This window comes from Ceratotherium simum, chromosome 4 (genome assembly GCF_057802395.1).
Source record: "Ceratotherium simum simum isolate JZ-2026a chromosome 4, ASM5780239v1, whole genome shotgun sequence".
Taxonomy (NCBI): Eukaryota; Metazoa; Chordata; class Mammalia; order Perissodactyla; family Rhinocerotidae; genus Ceratotherium; species Ceratotherium simum.
In genome coordinates this window covers 11,217,834-11,238,456 of record NC_141903.1, presented here as the reverse complement: position 1 = coordinate 11,238,456, position 20,623 = coordinate 11,217,834, and the positions used below count along the sequence as shown (strand labels likewise).

The following is a 20,623-nucleotide window of genomic DNA, read 5'->3' as shown; positions in this document are numbered from 1 at the left end:
GTAATACAAATGGAAAGTAAATTTTTGGAAAAAAAATCCAGTTTCCCAGTAATCAAAGACACACAAAATATAAGGAGATACAATTTTTTACCTATTGAATTAGCAATGATTATAAAATGACATAAAATAATGCAAGTGTCTGGTGAAAAGTGCACTCAAACGGTGCTATTGAGAGTGTAAATTGGTTATAACCCATTTTGGAAATCAATTTGGCAATATCTATGAAGACTTTAACAATAATCATATACTTTGGCTCAGTAATTTCTGTTCTCTGAATCTTTTCTAAGGACATAATTTTAAATACAGAAAGACCTTTATGTGTCAATGGTAAGAAAAAAATGGAAATACTCTAAAAGTTCAAAACCAGGAACTGGTTAAAAAAGTTATAATGGAATATTACAGTATGGTGGTTAAGACCATGCACTCTGGAATCAGAAAGACCTGGAATCCTCCTAACTGTGCCATCTTGGGAAGTCATTTAACCTCAGTAAGCCTCAGTTTTCTCAGTTTTTAAAATAAGGGTAATATTAAAGTCTACCTTATAGAGGTGTTGGGGAATTAAATAAATTAATACATGGGAAGCGAGAATTAAATGAAATAATACACGAAAAAGTGCTTAACATAATGCCTGCCACATAGTAAGAACTCAGTAGTAGTTTGTTGTTATCATCATAATCAGGCAGTCAATCAAAATCTCATGTGCCAAAAGTTTGCCGTAGCAAAAGCGGAAAATGCTTATGGTCTAAGAATGTTGGGTAAAAAAAGCAGGTTACAGACTTTCTCAACTGTGCAAAAATATGTAGAGAAAGAATTTGGGGGGAATATGTAGAAATGCCAGCAGAGAGACTTAGGGGAGAGAATGACAAACGGATCCTTGGATGCAGGTCCACATCAATTTCAGCATCTGAGTCTCTCTGTGTGACCCATGGAAGAGACAGGGCAGTGGTTTTAGAAGTCACATCTGTAGAGACGCCCAGCTCTGACAGGCTGTTGGAGACACAGCGGACCCCGCGAGGGGAGGGGAAGGGTGGAGGGGTGGCTCAGCACCTACCTTTGCACTGGAATCGGTGAGTGGGGGTGGTGAGCAGGAGTCTGTCAGCCATGGGCTCGGGGCTACTGCAGCGGGCGATGCCAGGCTCCTTGTACCCCGCCTTCACCCACTCAGACAGCCAACGCAGACTGCAGTCACAGTGGAGTGGGTTGGTTCCCAGAGCCCTAGGAGGCAGAGCAGGAGTCAGGGCCCCCCTCCCAGCTTGGCCTATAGGCTCCATACTCTTGGCCCACTGGAAAAGCAGAATTTTCAGACTTTGGCTAGATGGGGGGTGTCGGACATGAGGACCAGTGAAGAAGTCGTTTCCACGGGGACAAAGTCCAATCCCTGCAGATGTTTCAACCCCACTCAAGCCCCTCCCACCTCTGAGGATTTGCTCTCACCTACCCTGCTGAGATTCAATCCTCAACTCAACCCCCATCCTGGCGCCTAGCAAGCTTCCAGGACCCCTGGCCATCTGATTATCTGGCTCCCTTGCCCTACTGAAGGGTCCATTGGAGGATGTACTCTGCAGAGAAGGTTTTGATAATCAGCAGCCTAGGAAGCAGCTTCAGACCACTGACGGGACTCAGACCACGGCACCCCCAAATATGCCGCTTTGGCATATTGACTATTTTGTGTCAAAGGCACTTGAGAAATAGCAGGTGCAGGAAGGGCTCTCTGACTTCCCCGTTTCTACCTAAAAGCAGGTCGTATTTCCCATGAGAAAGGTGCCCTCCCTGCACCAGGAAGACAAGAACGTTCTTATCACCAGTGATTGGAGTCGACGTCGAAATGGACGTGTACAAGCAAACCTACCAAAATAACCCTGATCTTCCTTTAGTTTCCCGTCATTTATTTCCTAGTCACTGTCCCACAATTTACTGCCCCTAGCCCAAGCCCCGTTGTCTTGTCATATCCCCACAATTTATCCTTTGTGTAAAAAGGTATATAAGCTTTTGGGCTCAATGGCTTCTTTGGATCTTCATTTTCCTTTTGAAGACTCCCATGCACACATAAAAATATTAGATAAATTTGTATGCTCTTCTCCTATTAACCTGTCGTAAGTGTGTCTAATTCTTAGGCCGGCCACAGAACCTAAGATGGTATAAGGAAGTTTTTCCTCCCCTGCATCATTCAGCTTGAAAACGAGGGGAGCGAGATGGCACGGTCCAGCACAGACATCTCCCAAGTGGTGTCCAGGAAGAAAACACTAGAGCTTCTGCTTATTTTTATCATATCCTTTAACATTTCTATTTTTTGAATGTTTTATAATATGTATACATACTGTATCAGTATTATAATATATGTGTACAATATGAAAATAATTAAATATACATAGAGTAGGTACACAAACTCAAAAATTTTCATTGGCAGAGGTATGTAATACCCAATATTTGTGGGCCTCAGTTTCCCCTGTGTAAAACAGAGGGCAGAGTGGTAAAGAATATGTGCCTTGGAGTCAAGGCAGTCCTGGATTTGAACCAGAGCTCTGCACTTCCTCGCTGTGCACCTCTTGGACAGATTCTTCAGCCTATCTCAGTTTCAGTTTCATCAAGTATAATGAGGAGATAAAAATGCCTTATCGCTGTAAGAAATAAATGGGATAATTCATCTAAAGTGTTTAGCACATAGTAAGAGTTTTATGTTAGTTTTTCTTATTAAATATTTACATTGTTTACATAATTGATGATGCCTTTGAAGGCATCTGAAGCAGAGAACACAATGTGGGTACATTTTGGTAAAACATACTCTAGGCACAGGGGAAGAACACACTGAAATGTGAGCAGTGACAACATTATCTCTGCACTACAATGAGTTTCTCTTTTAAGTCGGTGCACCCCGGGGAGAAACATGGCTACTTACAGATGGGACAGAGATGTCAGGTCGTTGAAGGAGCCTTCAGGAACGCTGGAAATGTCATTGCCATGGAGGGTGCTGAAGCAGAAGCACAGGGCAGAAGGTTAACACCCACTGACAGTTCTGAACTCAGTACACTCTCTTGGTGGCCCAGGCTGGCCCAGTCCCCCTTCAGTTTTACTCGGAGCCCACCCCTACCAGCAGTGGGTGCCACCTCCTTCAAGGCAGGGGCATAAAAGTTTCCACGCCCAGCTCAGCAACAGGGATGTTGGGGGTAGAGGGCTTTAGAAAGAAGAGGATGGACTTTTGAATCGGACAAGCCTGGGATGGAATCAGAAATCAGTCCCAGTCCTCTGGGACAACATCAAGCGCACTAACATCCGTGTTATAGGTGTCCTGGAAGGAGAAGAGCAAGACAAAGGGGCAGAGAATCTATTTCAAGAAATAATAGATGAAAACTTCCCTAACCTAAGGAAGGAAACAGACATTCAGGTACAGGATGCACAGAGAGCCCCAAACAAGATAAACCCAAAGAGGCCCACAACAAGACACATCATAATCAAAATGTCCAGAATTAAAGACAAAGAAAGAATCCTAAAAGCCGCAAGAGAAAGACAAGTTACATACAAAGGAAACCCCATAAGACTATCAGCTGACTTCTCAGCAGAAACCTTACAGGCTAGAAGAGAGTGGCATGATATATTTAAAGTGCTAAAAGGAAAAAACTTACAGCCAAGAATACTCTACCCAGCAAGGTTATCATTCAAAATGGAAGGAGAGATCAAAAATTTCCCAGACAAGCAAAAATTAAAGGAGTTTGTCACCAAGAAACCAGTGCTACAAGAAATGTTAAAGAGACTGATTTAAGGTGAAAAGAGAAGACCACAAATAGGAAAAAGTATTTATTTCCATGATAAGAGGGTAATGGATACAAATGCACAAAAAAGAGGTGAGATATGATATCAAAAACATAAAATGAGGGAGGAGGGGAGTTAAAGAGTAGAGCTTTCAGACAGAGGTCAAACTAAAGAGACCATCAATTCTGTATAGAAAGAGAAAGGAACAGAGAAGGACTACTAAAACACTGAGAAAAAAAAAAAGTTAACAAATGGCAGTAAGTACATACTTATCAATAGCTACTTTAAACGTCAATGGACTAAATGCTCCAATTAAAAGGCATAGGGTGGCTGATTGGATAAAACAACAAGACGCATATATATGCTGCATACAAGAGACACACTTCAGACCTAAAGACACTCATAAACTGAAAGTGAAGGGATGGAAAAAGATATTCCACGCAAATGGCAATGAAAGGAAAACTGGGGTAGCAGTACTCATATCAGACAAAATAGACTTTAAAACAAAAACTGTAAAAAGAGACAAGGGCATTAGATAATGATCAAGGGAACAATCCAACAAGAAGATATAACACTTGTAAATATCTACACACCCAATGTAGGTGCACCTAAATATATAAAGCAATTATTAACAGATATACAAAGAGAAATAGAGAGTAACACAATAATAGTAGGGGACTTTAACATTCCACTTACAACAATGGATAGATCATCCAAACATAAGATCAATAAAGAAATATTGGCCTTAAATGACACACTAGAACAGATGGACCTAGTAGATATATACTGAGCATTCCATCCAAAAACTGAAGAATACATGTTCTTTTCAAATGCACATGGAACATTCTCCAGGATTGATCACATATTAGGCCACAAAACAAGTCTCCATAAATTTAAGAAGATTGAAATAATACCAAGCATCTTTTCTGACCACAACGGTATGAAACTAGAAATCAACTATAGGAAGAAAATCAGAAAAGCCACAAATACGTGGAGATTAAACAAAATGCTACTGAACAACGACTGGGTCAATGAAGAAATCAAAGAAGAAATCAAAAAATACCTGGAGACAAATGAAAATGAAAATACGACATGCCAGAATTTATGGGACACAGCAAAAGCGGTTCAAAGAGGGAAGTTTATAGCAATACAGGCCTATCTCAACAAACAAGAAAAATCTCAAATAAACAGTCTAACAATGCACCTAAAGGAACTTGGAAAAAGAAGAACAAACAAAGCCCAAAATCAGTAGAAGAAGGGAAATAGGGCCAGCCCCGTGGCTTAGCGGTTAAGTGCGTGTGCTCCGCTGCTGGCGGCCCGGGTTCGGATCCCGGTCGCGCACCGACGCACCGCTTCTCCGGCCATGCTGAGGCCGCATCCCACATACAGCAACTAGAAGGATGTGCAACTATGACATACAACTATCTACTGGGGCTTTGGGGAAAAATAAATAAATAAAATTTAAAAAAAAAAAAAAGAAGGGAAATAATAAAAATCAGAGCAGAAATAAATGAAATAGAGACTGAAAACATAGAGAAAAAATTAATAAAACCAAGAGCTGGTTCTTTGAAAAGATCAACAAAATTGACAAACCTTTAGCTAGACTCACCAAGAAAAAAAGAGAGAAGGCACAAATAAGTAAAATCAGAAATGAAAGAGGAGAAATTACAACAGACACCTCAGAAATACAAAAGATTATAAGAGAATACTATGAAAAGCTATATGCCAACCAATTCAACAATCTGGAGGAAATGGGTAAATTCTTAGAATCATACAACCTTCCAAAACTGGATCAAGAAGAAGTAGAGAATTTGAATAGAACAATCACCAGTAAGGAAATTGAAACAGTAATCTAAAACCTCCCCAAAAATAAAAGTCCAGGACCAGACGGCTTCCCTGGTGAATTCTACCAAACATTCAAAGAAGACTTAATACCTATCCTTCTCTAACTCTTCCAAAAAATTGAGGAGGGGGGGAAGCTCCCTAACTCATTCTACGAAGCTGAAATTACCCTGATACCAAAACCAGACAAGGACAACACAAAAAAAGAAAATTACAGGCCAATATCACTGATGAACATCGATGCAAAAATACTCAACAAAATACTAGCAAATCGCATACAACAATACGTTAAATGATTATACCCCATGATCAAGTGGGATTTATTCCAGGTATGCAGGGATGGTTCAACATTTGCAAATCAATCAACGTAATACACCACATTAATAAAATGAAGAATAAAAATCACATGATCATCTCAATAGATGCAAAGTATTTGACAAGATACAGCATCCATTTATGATAAAAACTCTGAATAAAATGGGTATAGAAGGAAAGTACCTCAACATAATAAAGGCCATATATGACAAACCCACAGCTAATATCATCCTCAATAGTGAAAAACTGAAACCTATCCCTCTAAGAACAGGAATCAGACAAGGATGCGCACTGTCACCATTCCTATTTAACATAGTACTGGAAGTCCTAGCCAGAGCAATCAGGCAAGAAAAAGAAATAAAAGGGATCCAAATTGGAAAGGAAGAAGTGAAACTTGTCACTATTTGCAGATGACATGATTTTATATATAGAAAACCCTAAAGAATCCACCAGAAAACTTTTAGAAGTAATAAACGAATACGGTAAAGTTGCAGGATACAAAATCAACATACAAAAATCAGTTGCATTTCTATACACTAACAATGAAGTAGCAGAAAGAGAAATTAAGAATACAATCCCATTTACAATTGCAACAAAAAGAGTAAAATACCTAGGAATAAACTTAACTAAAGAAGTGAAAGATTTGTACACCGAAAACTATAAAACATTGCTGAAAGAAATTGAAGACACAAAGAAATGGAAAGATATTCCGTGCTCTTGGATTGGAAGAATTAACATAGTTAAGATGTCCATACTTCCTAAAGCCATCTATAGATTCAATGCAATCCCTATCAAAGTTCCAACAACATTTTTCACAGAAATAGAACAAAGAATCCTAACATTTATATGGAACAACAAAAGACCCCGAATAGCTAAAGGAATCCTGAGAAAAAAGAACAAAGCTGGAGGTATCACACTCTCTGATTTTAAAATATACTACAAAGCTATAGTAACCAAAACAGCATGGTACTGGCACAAAAACAGACACACAGATCAATGGAATAGAATCGAAAGCCCAAAAATAAACCCACACATCTATGGACAGCTAATCTTTGACAAAGGAGCCAAGAACATACAATGGAGAAAAGAAAGTCTCTTCAACAAATGGTGTTGGGAAAACTGGATAGCCACATGCAAAAAAATGAAAGTAGACCCTTACCTTACACCATACACAAAAATTAACTCCAAATGGATTAAAGACTTGAATGTAAGACCTGAAACTATGAAACTTCTAGAAGAAAACATAGGCAGTACGCTCTTCGACATCGGTCTTAGCAACATCTTTTCAAATACCATGTCTGACCGGGCAAGAAAAACAATGGAAAAAATAAACAAATGGGACTACATCAAACTAAAAAGCTTCTGTACAGCAAAGGAAACCATCAACAAAATGAAAAGACAACCTAACAATTGGGAGAAGATATTTGAAAACCATACACCTGATAAGGGCTTAATCTCCAAAATATATAAAGAACTCATGCATCTCAACAACAAAAAAACTACCAACCCAATTAAAAAATGGGCAAAAGACCTGAACAGACATTTCTCCAAAGAAGATATACGGATGGCCAACAGACACATGAAAAGATGTTCAAAATCACTAACTATCAGGGAAATGCAAATCAAAACTACAATGAGATATCACCTCACGCCCATCAGAATGGCTATAATTAACAAGACAGGAAACAACATGTGTTGGAGAGGATGTGGAGAGAAGGGAACTCTCATACACTGCTGGTGGGAGTGCAAACTGGTGCAGCCACTATGGAAAACAGTATGGAGATTCCTCAAAAAATCAAGGATAGAACTACCATATGATCCAGCTATTCCACTGTTGGGTGTTTATCCAAAGAACTTGAAAACACCAATTTGTAAAGGTACATGCACCCCTGTGTTCATTGCAGCGTTATTCACAATAGCCAAGACTGGGAAGCAACCTAAGTGCCCATCAAGGGACGAATGGATAAAGAAGCTGTGGTATATATACACAATGGAATACCACTCAGCCATAAGAAACGATGAAATCCAGGCATTTGTGACAACATGGATGGACATTGAGGGTATAATGCAAAGTGAAATAAGTCAGAGGGAGAAGGTCAAATACCGTATGATTTCCTTCATTAAGTAGTAGATAACAACAACAATAAACAAACACATAGAGACAGAGATTGGATTGATGGTTACCAGAGGGGAAGGAGGGAGGGAGGAGGGTGAAAGGGATAATTTGGTACATGTGTGTGGTGATGGGTTGTAATTAGTATTTTGGTGGTGAACATGATGTAATCTATGCAGAAATAGAAGTATAATGATGTACACCTGAAATTTTTACAATGTTATAAACGAATGTTACTGCAATAAACAAAAAATTAAAAAAAAAAAATAATGGGTCTCCATTTTCATACCTGAGCCATAAAGGCATTAGAGAGATATCATGAAGAACTGGGGTGGAGATTGTAAGTTCTGCAGCCAGGCTGCTTTCATTCAAATTCTGACTCTGCCACTTACCAGCTGTGTGACTGTGGGTAAAGTTACTTACCCTCTCTGTGCCTTGGTCTCCTATTGTAGAATGGGAATGAAAGTAAACAGATTTGCCACATAAGGTGGTTGTTGGTGCATTAATCCATGCAGAGTCTGGCATTTTCTAACTGCTAAATGGTTAATTAATATCTGTGAAAGGATCTTGAAGAATGTCTGGTATAGATCAAGAAATTTGTTCCTTCATATTCACCTAGAGAGATTTTAGGGGGATTGAGGAATGCTATCAATCCCAGCTCAGGTGATGTGGCGGGGCACTCAGCTCCTGGGGAGATTCCCTGAAGCCAGATACTCATCTTCATGGGAAGGGGTTTGGCGTTAGCCACGAATATGGGTCTGGTGCGTGTGTGCATCTGAGTATATTTTGTAACAGCACGTTCAAGGGGCCAGGCAACTGGCTTGGTATTAATCATACCTCTCTCCACCCTGCGGTGTAGTAGCTGGGAGCTATTCTCACTTGCAGAGTGGTGGCATATACTGATCTTTCACTAAATGCCTGGAGAACAGGTCCTTGAAAAAACTGAATGAACACTGCTCCACCGCTCAAGTAACAACAAGAGCAAATCCACAATTCATGGATTATATCCTCCATTGAAGGATTAACCAAACTGCATACAAAAAAATCCCCAAATTGATGACTCACTTTGGGTCTGGCCTGTGAAATGCAAGGTGGGTGAAACTCATAGAAACTCAAAGACTTCTTTAGTGACCGTTGGGCACTGTCCCCTGTGCTGTGAAGGGAGCCCTAGTAAAACAAAGGGCGATTAGCATTGGCTGTGGAGGTGCAAACAGGATAGTAACTAATGAGTCTGCTCTTTTGTTTTCCTTTTAGCTGATGTTGGGTCTTCAGCTGAAATACAGACCCTAGTTTAATTACACTTAATGTAGAACAGTGGCTCCCAAACTGACTGAGCCCTGGAGCCCATGCACACGCAGATTTCTGAGCCCCATCCGCAGAGATTCTGATTCAGTGGGTCTGTGGTGGGGTCTGCAAGGCTGCATTTCTAACAAGCTCCCAGGTGGTGCTGATGCTCCTGGTCCATGGAACCACCACATTTAGTTGCTCTAGGTTGTCATCCTCATCGCCATAAGCTCTTCCTCCTTCCCCCTCCCCAGGACAGCAGGAAGAGGGTAATCAGTCTCCTAAAGAGCATTTGAGGTAGTTTCTCACCTCCTCGGGTAGAAGCACTTCCTAACACTTTTATCAGTATCATTTCGTCTCTAATTCATGTGGTTATTTATGAATCACACTGGCTCCTGCCTGCTATTACTTAGATGACTTCATGGCTGCTTGCTGTTTGGCAAACGCACCCAGCCCTGTTGTTAATCATTTCCGAATGAGGCCCGGGCCCCTGGAGAGGCACGAAGCCCTAATTTAAAAACACCAAATGACCCAAAGGCAGCTTTGGCACTGTGGCTCCTGCACGTCATGCTCCCATTTATTATGAGCTGAGCCACTGAGATCTGTACACACTGCAGAGTAATGGGGCTGTAATTTACTGGGACAACGCTGAAGAAATCTGCCTACCCTGAAGGTTCTCGCTGCTGGTTTGGCCCCCAAAGAAGGACTCTTGCATGTCCAGCCACAATCCTAAAGTTGGCTGGGGAAGGGGGACAAATGTGCCCTCCCAGGAAGGACTGAGGACTCCCCCTTTTTCCTCTCTTCTCCCTTACTCCTTACAGGGGCTGGTGCTGGCAAGCAACTCTGAACTCAGAGTGACTCATCTTCAAGCTCCTGGGACTCCTTTTTTCTCCTGATTTTTAGGAGGGGTCAAAGCAAACTTGGGAATTTCTGGATGCACATGAGGGTGTCATCAGAGCAACATGAGGGCATAACCATCCAGGTCAGGTCTGAGTTGCCTGAACTTTGGTCTCTGAACCCCCAGGCGCTCACAATTTGATGGATGGCAGGAACTGTCCGCGTACTAAATGTGGGTTGGGTGGGCAAATTCTCTTCTGAGCAAGCTAAGCTCCTCTCAGGTGACCTGGGGGGTTAAGGTCTGGAGTCAGACTGCCTGGGTTTGAGTCCCTATTCTGATGACTGGCTGTGTGAGCTAAGACAACTGACTTGATCTTTCTGTGCCTCAGTTTTCTCATCTCTAAAATGGAGGAATTCTGAGTATCTACTTGTAGTAGGTATCTTTTGGGGGGTGTGGGTTAGTTGGCATCAATCTCCTCTTTTCTCTAACATTTCCTCCATTCTCCATTGGGGAATCACCCCTCCCCAACTCTTAGTCCAAGGGGTTTGGCTTCATGGGCAGAGCTATGGTCCAGATCTGCCCATTGGAGTCACAGCAATTGGTCTGAGGTTGAGTATGTGACCTAAGTGGGCCAGTGAGAGACATTTCTGGGGTTTTCTCTGGAACTACTAGGACAGAGCAATTCCATTTTGAGTGGCAGAAAGAGGCACATTTCTGACAGTACCATTGGGGCACCTACATCCAGCCCTACAACCTATCATCTACTACTGAATTTTTCAGTTACCTGCATCGATAAATTCTCTTTTTATGCCTAAGGCAGTTTGAATTGACTTTCTTTCCCTTTAGTCAGGAAGGGATCTAATATCCTGCTTTATAAGCTAATTGTGAGGAGTAAAAGGTACAATGCAAGTGGTTCAGATGGTGCAAGACTCAACGCAGGGCCTGCACGTGGTAACCACCCACTCATGGTAGCTATGCTTATTACCAGGATTGTCATGACTCCTTCCCCTCCATGTTCTTGGACTTCTTTTGGGGTCAGTCCTCTCAAAGCATTACCCACATAGAGTGGAAGCCTGAAGGTAGGCAGCCTCTGCAGCTCAATGTCACTAGTGAGTTCCATGATGGGATTCCAGGACTAAAGGGAACACACACTGAGGTCTGGCAGAGTGACCCTGGGCCCATAACCTTTATTCCACTCCACTCTTTAATTCTCATCAGAAGCCTGCCCATGCAAGGATAAAAACATTTCACTTTTTAGATATGCCATGTCCCTCCAATCTTCAAGAAATGGCTGAAATGGGTGGCAATAAAAATAAATGATAACCTATGACAGGGAAGGATGGAATGTGGTGGAAAGAGCACTGGGCTCGGAGCCGGGAGACACGGTTCCAGCTTTAGTTCTGCTCGCACCTTATGGCTAGTCTGCAGAATCTCTTCCTGCTCCCATCCCAGAAGCCACGTTCCAGCCGCACTTGCAGCTTCTTGTGATTCCCCCAATGCAAATGCCCTGGAGCCCTGACTTCAGGGCTCCAGTCCAGGGAATTTATATTCTCTCTGCCTAGAATGTCCTTCACTCCTATCCCTACTTAAGTAACTACCACTGGTTCTCAGACTCAGCCTTGGGAGAAGTTAAGAGCAGTGATTCTGAGAGAATATGGTCTTGGGGTCAATCCCAACTTTAGTCTCTACTGGTTGTGTCACTTTGGGAAAGCTACTCAGGCTTGCTAAGCCTCTGTTTCTCATCTGGGAAATGGGGATAATAATAGTGGTATATTCTTCATAGGATTGACGTGAAGAGTGAATATGGTAATGTAACTAAAGCATTGAGCCCAGTGTGCAGTGCACAGTTAAGGCTTAATAAATGTCCGTGGCGATGACTCTCTTTCTTTCAGAAAGCCTTTTTGATGGCCAAAATTGGCCACATACCTCTCACTTGTAATCCTGTGGCTCTCTCACAGAAATCACCTGTACTGCAGTCGCTTATTTCCTTGTCTATTTCCCCTACTAGACCAGGAGCTCTCTGAGGGCAGGAACTGTATTTCATTCACTATTCCCCTCCATGCCCTCCAAGTGTTTAGCACAGCATTTAACTCATGGTAGGCAGTCAGGAAAGGATGAATAAGTGAATGACCTTGACCAGGTCACTAAATCTTTCTGAATCTATCTCCTTATAAGTGAGTGGTTTGGACAGATTAATTTCTAAGACTCTCTGTTTCTAAAATTCATAATTTAAACTTTATTTTGGTGGCACCAAAGGGCCAAACCAGGACCACAGTTTGGAGGCCAGAAGGAGTCACCTTTTGGCTCACCAGAACTGTCTAATGGAAATGGGTTTGTCTGTGAAGGGAGTGAGTTCTTGGTCTCTGAAGGTAATCAAGCAAAGGGTAAATGGAGCCCTTCACAGGGATGTTGTAGGGAGGATCCACGCAATTGGTAGAGCAGTGAAGAACTGCCTCACGTGCACAAACAGCACAATCTCACCGCAGGGACTAGGAGCTAAAAATACTGAGGATGATGAATGATAACCTCACTTGTTCCCTCATGAGCACACGCTGAAACAGCCCTCCCAGTGCTAACTGATTCCAGGTGGCCCTCCTGTGGCTGGGCCCGGGGAGTGACGTTGGGACCACAAGCACACAAGGCATGTGGCTCGGTGTGCGGCAAAGATCAGGGAACACACAGATCCCTGAAGAAGGACTAGAATGTCTACCAGAGTGTTCTAGTTATTTTTAGATTAGGAGAGAAGTAGGAAAAGCATATTTTCACACAATGCTGTGTACTCAGGGCTCCCTGACCACCCTCCTGTCTCTGAAATGTATTCATATCCACCCGTCAACACATACACACACACACACACTCCCAAATGTCAGGTCTTTCTACTTTCCAGATCACATTTTGGCCTTTGTCTATGGCTGACCTTGATGCTCATTCTCTTCCCCCACCCCAAACTGCCAGCACTCCTGGGTCTCTGGTCATTTCTGAAATTTTAATCAAAATAATAAAACCCTTTAGGAATGAGAAAAGGATATACAAATGCTCAACTGTAGTTCCAGATATTGCAATTCCTGATTTCAAAACACTTATCTTTTTTTCCCACCTCCCTAAATTGAAAATATGGTACTGTCTTCATTCATCTTGAACCTTGCTTTCATTTATTACAGAAGGATTTTATATTAACAGTCAGCTATCAATGATTTCTTTCATTTGTCCGTGTTCCCTTATAGTCCTTCTTCATAGGTGTAAATGTTTACAAGTCATAATTGTAACATACGAACCAATTAGGTGTACATTTCCTTGTAAGGCTATGTGGTAAACCCTTTCCCACACTGCCATCTTTACCGCTTTTAATAATTGCACTTCATTGACTGCTTGCATCATGCTTTCCTTGAACATTTCCCCACTGCAGCACTGTAGGTAATATTTAAAATTTAGGTCAAAAATAACAGTGCAACCAAGATCTTAATGCAGAGAATCTTTCCCTCATTTTTGATTATTCTTTCGCATAAATTCCTAGATGTGCAATTACTGAGAGAAAGAATACAAATATCATAAAAGAAATGTAGCCCATAAACATTTTTACTTTTCCTGAATTGGCCCTTATGCAGAAAATGGTTGCTCCCCACTGAAGTAGATGGCTGGAATGAGGGCCTCGAAGACCCTTTTTTATCTGTGAGATCCTATGATTCTAAAATGATGATGCTAAAAGCCTACTATTTCTAAATTCCAGAAGCAGCACAAGGGTGTGGTGTGTTCATGTGTACTCCTGATGAACTGAACACTAGTGGTGGTCTCAGAGTGGGTCAAATGAGGTGCTGAGGAAGGAGAAAACCCTGGTGCTATTCACCCCACCACCCTGGTAGACACACAGATGGACAGGAGAGCATTCTCTCTCTTCCTCCGTTTCACGTGTTAAGTTGCCACAACCACAACTACTCTACTTGTGAACACATGCAGAGAGATCACACTAACATTGGCAGGTCCCACTCCCTGGCAGCAAATCCCTGCACAGAACTGGAACACTAGGACGGGAGACAATAGGCTGGAGTTGAGGGGGGATGGTGGGAGGAGGAGCAGGTTCAGCCTTGGCCCTGGCCAATGTGACAAGCCTATCTCCTGTTGTGCTCAACTGGAAACAAGAAAATGGTTCTGCTGATGTTTCCATTCTCAAACTCCCCAGAGAAGGTGTATAATAAATAAGTGACAATAACAGATTGTACACTGTCAGCGCGGGCACTTCTTTGCCCCAGAGAATTGATTTTTAATAACAGCGCGGATGACATGTGGCGGGAGTTGTCGCTGACACTGGTGTTTTGTGGGTCTCAATAAATCACATCAGCCTGGAGGCTCTGGAATGGACCAGCTCATTGGGTGCTGTTTGCCGATTGTTACTGGGTCCTTGGAAGGATCCCGGGGTCTGAGTCAGGCGGCTGGATTCTGCGACCCCCTGACTGCTGGACCTTGGGCCAGTTACTTCACCAATCTGGGCCTCAGTTTTCCCACCTTTAAAATGGGCATAGTCCTCTCAACTTCACAGCACTGGTGCAAAAGGTTATATGAGGCAATGGCCATGAAATGCCCCGTAAAAATATGCCACTATTATAGTAATAATGGGCTAGAAAGGTAAGACATTGATAGGTTTGGGGGCAGAGTGTCTGGCATCTCTGTTCTCATGGGAATACCATTCAAAGGATCCTCCTTTGCCAACAAAATAGGTGCAAGATGAGAAGGCACAAAAATCAGGTGACAGTTGGGGCTGGGGTTGTGGGGGGTAGTGAGGGGCAATTCCTGCTCTTGCAAGCTCTGATGTGGGAACAGTAATAACAAATGAATATTTATAAAGTGTTTACTATGGACCATAGCTGCACTCACTGCTTTACATGCAGTATCTCATTTAATCCTCATAAGCCCCTTGAGTCCATTACCATTATCACCTGATTTTATGGATGAGAAGACACACAGCGAGGGAGCGGTAGAGCCATGCTTGGAAAGCAGGTGGACTCCACGGCCATCTCACCTTTGCTCAGAGCTCACCTGCCTCAGTGGGCTGCCCTCCCTAAACGTGTAGGACAGGGCCAGGCAGGTGTCATAAGGCGACAAGGGAGGGCCAGGTGTGGAGGCTGCAGACTGCACAATCGTGTCCAGAGGGGCAGGGCTGCTCAGCATGCAGGAACGCAGACGGGAGTCCTGGAATGGCCAGGTCTCTCCATTTTCCAAGAGTGTAGAAATTAGGATTTGTATGAGAAACCTCCTGATATTTAAATGTTGGCAGCTTATTAAAACTTGATTCTTTAAAAAGATACTCTATGAGCCAACTCTATAATTGCTAACCTATAGCTGCTTGTGAGCTGGACCCGGCCCCTGGGCTTCCAGCTTGTGATCTCTGCCGTATGAGCTTGGTTTCCCTGCAGAGGTTCACCGTGTGGACATCGCCCCTCTGAAGCCAGAGGGGCCAACTGTGAAATAATGATCATGAAAGCAGCGCTGTGTGCCACACGCTGCGCTCTACTCGGGTGCAGAATATAACTGCATATCCTAATCCTCACATGGGTGGTGCTACTGATCCCATTTACACGTAGCAAGTAGAAACTCAGGAGGGAGGTGATTTGCTCAAGGTTCCACAGCTGGTCGTGGCCTGGAACTGGGAATGGCTGACTCTAGAGTGGGTGCTCTTTCTGCTCCCTTGAGCCAATAAGGAAGCCGGGGGGCGGGTACGTGTAGGGGTGGAGCAGGCTTTGAGCAAAGAAGAGCGCAGAAGAGGAGCGCTCAGTACTTTCTGCTGTTACCCAGTGAGAATATAAGTCGGAGCCAGGGCTCTGGGGTACTCACAGCACTCGGAGGGACCGCAGTCCGTTGAAGGCGTGGATGGGGATGCAGCGTAGCCGGTTGTAGCTCAGGATCCTGTGGAAAAGGACATACGTGCCCTGTTGGCTGTTCCTATTCTCAGCTACTCATGGGTGCATTGTCTACACTGTGGACCAGTCAAAGCAAATGGTTCCTTTATCTTCCCAGTTTTAACATATTGACAAAAAGTATCCCAACAATAAAGGGAGGAGAAACAACTCCCACCACTCCAGGGAGCTCCCTGGCTTCATTTTTCCAGTTCCTCCCATATGCCATAGCAGGCTGGCTCCCTAACTGGCTTTACCTTCACCTCCCTCTATTGTCAAATGGTGAGTGCTCACAAGACGCAGAGCTAATGGGAAATAAATGGGTCTGAGCAAAACATGATTGTGTAGGGAAACCCTCCACTGGGAACGAAAATTCACAAATCACAGAAGGTATTTCAAAGAGGGCCTTCTTCAGAAATACTTAGGTGCCAGTTCCTCTCTAACTGCCCAGACACTAGAGTTCTGACCTACTTTATTTCCTTCTGATGATTAAGGTCTGCGCTATTGCGGTGCAGCCACAGCCCTGAGGATCACCGGAGCAGAGAACCTAGGCCTAAGGGGATGAGAGGGAAGGATGGCCACAGGCCACTTAATGCCAGGCCCATGCTAAATGCAGCAACTCACTGTACTCACAGGGTGGAGAGGTGAGACATGTTACTGAAGGTGTAATTGGTCAGCACACCAATGCTGTTGTTGCTCAGGTCACTAGGAAAAGTAAAACAGAACGGTCACATTTTACTGTTAGTTGCATCCGAAGGGGCTCATTCCCAACTTTCACACCTGCTTTCCATCCATCCATCCACCTGCCTATCTGCCCATCCATCCATCCAACTGCCCATCCATCCATCCATCCATCCATCCACCCACCCGTCCATCCATCCACCTACCTATTCATTTACCTACTCATTCAACCAAATGTTTATTTTTTTCATTCAAGATTTATTCAGTCAATCACTCAAGCAATTGTTCATTCATTCATCCATCCATTCATTCAGCTATTCAATCATTTAATTACATGTTTATCCATCCATTTCATTCTACTAGCAAAACATAGCACACAAGATAACAATCTCTCCTGATTCTAGTACTTCTTTTTTTTCCTGATCAATTCTTCCTTTCACTGCCCCTCCACCCTCCCTCTCTTCTGTCATTCATTTACTCCATCTTATCAGACTCTCATGGGGAATAAGGTTGCTTGGGGTGTAGTCCTCTGCCAACTACAACCTCCAGCTTCTCCTCAGGGATAAACATCCAGAGCAGTGGTTTTCAACAGTAGCTGCATATTAGAATCACTTGGAGAGCTTTCAATCCTCTGAGGCCTGGGTTCCATGCCCAGATATTCTGATTTATAAATCAGATTCTGACTTAATTGGTCTAGGGTGGGCTTGAGCATTAGCATTTTTTAAAAAAACAAACAAAATAATCAGCTGAAGTTGAGAATCATAGCTCTAGAGCAGTGGCTCTCACTTGGGAGCACTGTGCTCCCCCAGTGACATATGACAATGTCTGTAGACATTTTTGGTTGTCACTACTCGGGGAGGGGTGCTACTGGCATCTAGTGAGTAGAGGCCAGGGATGCTGCCAAACATCCCATAATGTCTACAACCAGGAATTATCTGGCCCCAAACGTCCATAGTGCCAAGGTTGAGAAATCCTCATCTAGAGGCTGGTTTTGGGGGTATCTAGGAAGCCAGGCTGAATAAGGCACCAAGTGGCTTTCTTCCACCTTTCTTCAGTGCCCTCCTACCCCCATCCCAAGGAAACAGTGTACCCCCTACACTGTTTCATTCTGAAAGAACTCTCATTTTCCCCTTGTGGAAGGGCTCCCTGCCCTCTAAGCAGACAGTGGCATCTTTCAATGACCACTCGCCCAAGGAATTATTTTGCACCCTCTGGGTTCCCATCTTGGCAAGGCAGTGAGGCTGTCGAGGTACAAAGCTGGCAGACCACCCAAATTCCTGGGTCCTGCCCAGCAGCCCTGCTCCTCATTCAGGGGTCTTCCTGGGTCTGGGCAGACTTGGAGGCAGAAGCTACCACCTGAAGGAACCTCAATTTGAACCATTTACTTGGAACATTTTCTGGGCAACTAAAGAAGGAGGAAGGAGACATGCCTACTTATGCTTTTGGCAAACCTAAGTGCAGCCACACCTTGCAAGAAATGGGACACTGAGGGGCCTCAGGAATTTAATTCGGTCCCCGGAATGTCAGAGGCTCACCCACTTTCCCTCAAGTGAGGAGGAAGGTGAGGCAGACGGTCAGCGATGCCAGGCTCTGGGTATTTCTGCACGTAGTTCTCACCCAGTGAGACCGGCCACATCAGGCTGGCCCGTTCCTCCCAGTGCCTCCCCCTGCTCCACCCACGGAGAAAAGTGCAGAAATGCTGCAAAGCCTGCAGCATTGTCCTCCCTCAGCCTCCACATCCATTTCCCAAGCTCCCCAGGAAAGAAAATGAAATGTCCCACCCGACTCCCAGCTCCTTACATAAGTGTCAGGTGCCGGAGGGCGGACAGCTCCTTGGGCACGGCTGTTAAGTGGTTTCCTTCCAGGTACCTGAAAGAGAAGTGCAGAGAGACACTGCACACATTGTCATTTTCTGAGATGCTGCCTCTGACTTTCCAGGCTAGGGCGGGCCCGTTTTACTCTCTCATAGTTCCTTCCTCCTCCCTTCAAAGCACATACTACATTTGTCCTTTGATATTTATCTGCATGATTATTTAACTAATGACATTTTTCTCCACTAGACTGATAAGCTTTACGATGACAGGGCTCTTGGCTAAAATTGTCCAGTGTTGTCCAGTCCCCTAAGACTGTGTGCAGACCTGCCACACAGTAGGTGTTCAATAAATATTGTTGAATAAATAAAGCACTCACTTTGTACCTAGCCCTCACAATACCTTTATGTGGCAGGAATTCACAGTTGAGGAAACAGAAGTTCAGAGATGTTAGAACACTTGCCCAAGATCACACAGCAAGCAAATGGCTGAGCTAGGACTTGAACCCAGGTCTCTCTGACTGTACTCTTAGCACAATCCCATAGGGTCTCTACTTAGTTACCAGAGGGCGATGGGAGAGCTGAGCTATGATTCCTCTTAAGAACCCTAATTCAGTGTTGAGTGTCTCTGATGAGCATCTGGAAACTGAGGAAACAGGGGCATGTTCTTGGAGCACCGTGCTTTGGTTTTCAGCAGGAAGACCACATGTGGGAGGGCGTAGGGGTTCAGAACGAGGATGCACCAACAGATGGAGGCTCCTCCTGGACAGGCAAAGGCTGAGCCTAGACCTGCCTGGGCTTCAGGGCCCTGCACTGACCCGCTCATCTAGGATGAGCAACCTCCTCGGAGACTCAAGTGTGGCTGAAGACAAGAGAAGGGAGTCTCGTTTCAATCATGAATTACAAAGGTTATGACTACCCTCAGGAGGGGACATGGACCAATTCATTCACCCCCACCCTTGCTGTAAACCCCTTTCCTTAGGCTTCCTGTTGCTCTAGGGACAAAACTGCAAAACTTTGAAGATGGCTTTCAAGACCTGCTCTGATCTCCTGGGCGAGCTTCCTCTCTCCTCACAGTCAGCACCCGGTTGCTGCTGTTCACTGGTGCAGTGCCCGCAGTGCCTTCAGCTCCACGAGGGCAGACCCAAGGTCTATCTCCTTCTAGCCCAGTGCTTCTCAAACTTTAATGTACATACAAATCACCTCGAATCTTGCTAAAAAGCAGATTCTGATCCAGTAGGTCTGCTGTAAGGTTGGAGAGTCTGCATTTCTAATAAGCTCCTGGGTGACACTGGGGACCGCTGGTCTGCCGGCCCCATATTTTGAGTACTGAGGCACTAGTACACTGTCTGGCATCCAGGATACCACCCACAAAATGACTGAATGGTATGAAATGGGTTAATATAGGATATGGGTAACCTTGTCGATGACCAAACGAGGCTTAGCTTTAAGGACAAGTTGGAATGTGTATTATCTTAAATTAAGGCCAAGTGACTTCATCCCCATGGCTGGCTCCTGGGGTCCTCACGGCACAGAACACTGGGCAGGCCCCCATACAGTCTAAGGTTGCTGTGGCTGTTGGATTAATGTCCCTTTGGTCCTTAATCCTTTGTTGTATACCTATTATGTGCCAAGAGCTATGCTAGATGCTGGGGGAGATACAAAGATGAACCAGACCCCATTTCTGCCTTCAGGGAGCTTGATGATCTGGCCTACAATTCAGCCCCCCACACACTTAGATCATGCCTCAGGCAGAGGAGCTAAGACAAACGTATTCACTGACACATTCATTTATTCAGGCACAAATATAGAGCAACTGCAACGTGCCAGGTACTGTATGTACTGGTGAGTAAGACAGGCATGATGCCTACTTTAGCGGGGGAGAGGGAGAGAGGGAGGGAGGAAGAGGGAGAGGACATACACATAAAGAGATGTAAATTACAAACTTTGATGTGTGTTTTGAAGGAAAAGAACAGGTGCCATGATGGAGAATGCCAAGGGGCTTCCTGCAGAAAAATGCAGTGAGGAGGAGATATTTAAGATGGAGGAAGTAGGGGAAGAGGGAGAGCCCAGCAAGAATGCAGCCTGGGGAGGGTCCTGAACTT

General features: G+C 44.0%; 1 protein-coding gene across 1 annotated transcript in view; it reads right to left on the bottom strand.

Annotated features, from left to right (window-relative positions):
• Positions 1-20,623, bottom strand: part of SLIT3 (slit guidance ligand 3) — a 602,543-nt gene that overhangs the window by 39,848 nt on the left and 542,072 nt on the right. The window contains exons 21-25 of the mRNA XM_014786114.2: positions 18,509-18,577; positions 16,661-16,732; positions 15,966-16,037; positions 2,897-2,968; positions 1,052-1,215 (exon numbers count right to left, since the gene is read on the bottom strand). Of these exons, the coding sequence (XP_014641600.2) occupies positions 1,052-1,215; positions 2,897-2,968; positions 15,966-16,037; positions 16,661-16,732; positions 18,509-18,577 (449 nt within the window). The remainder of the gene's footprint in view (positions 1-1,051; positions 1,216-2,896; positions 2,969-15,965; positions 16,038-16,660; positions 16,733-18,508; positions 18,578-20,623) is intronic.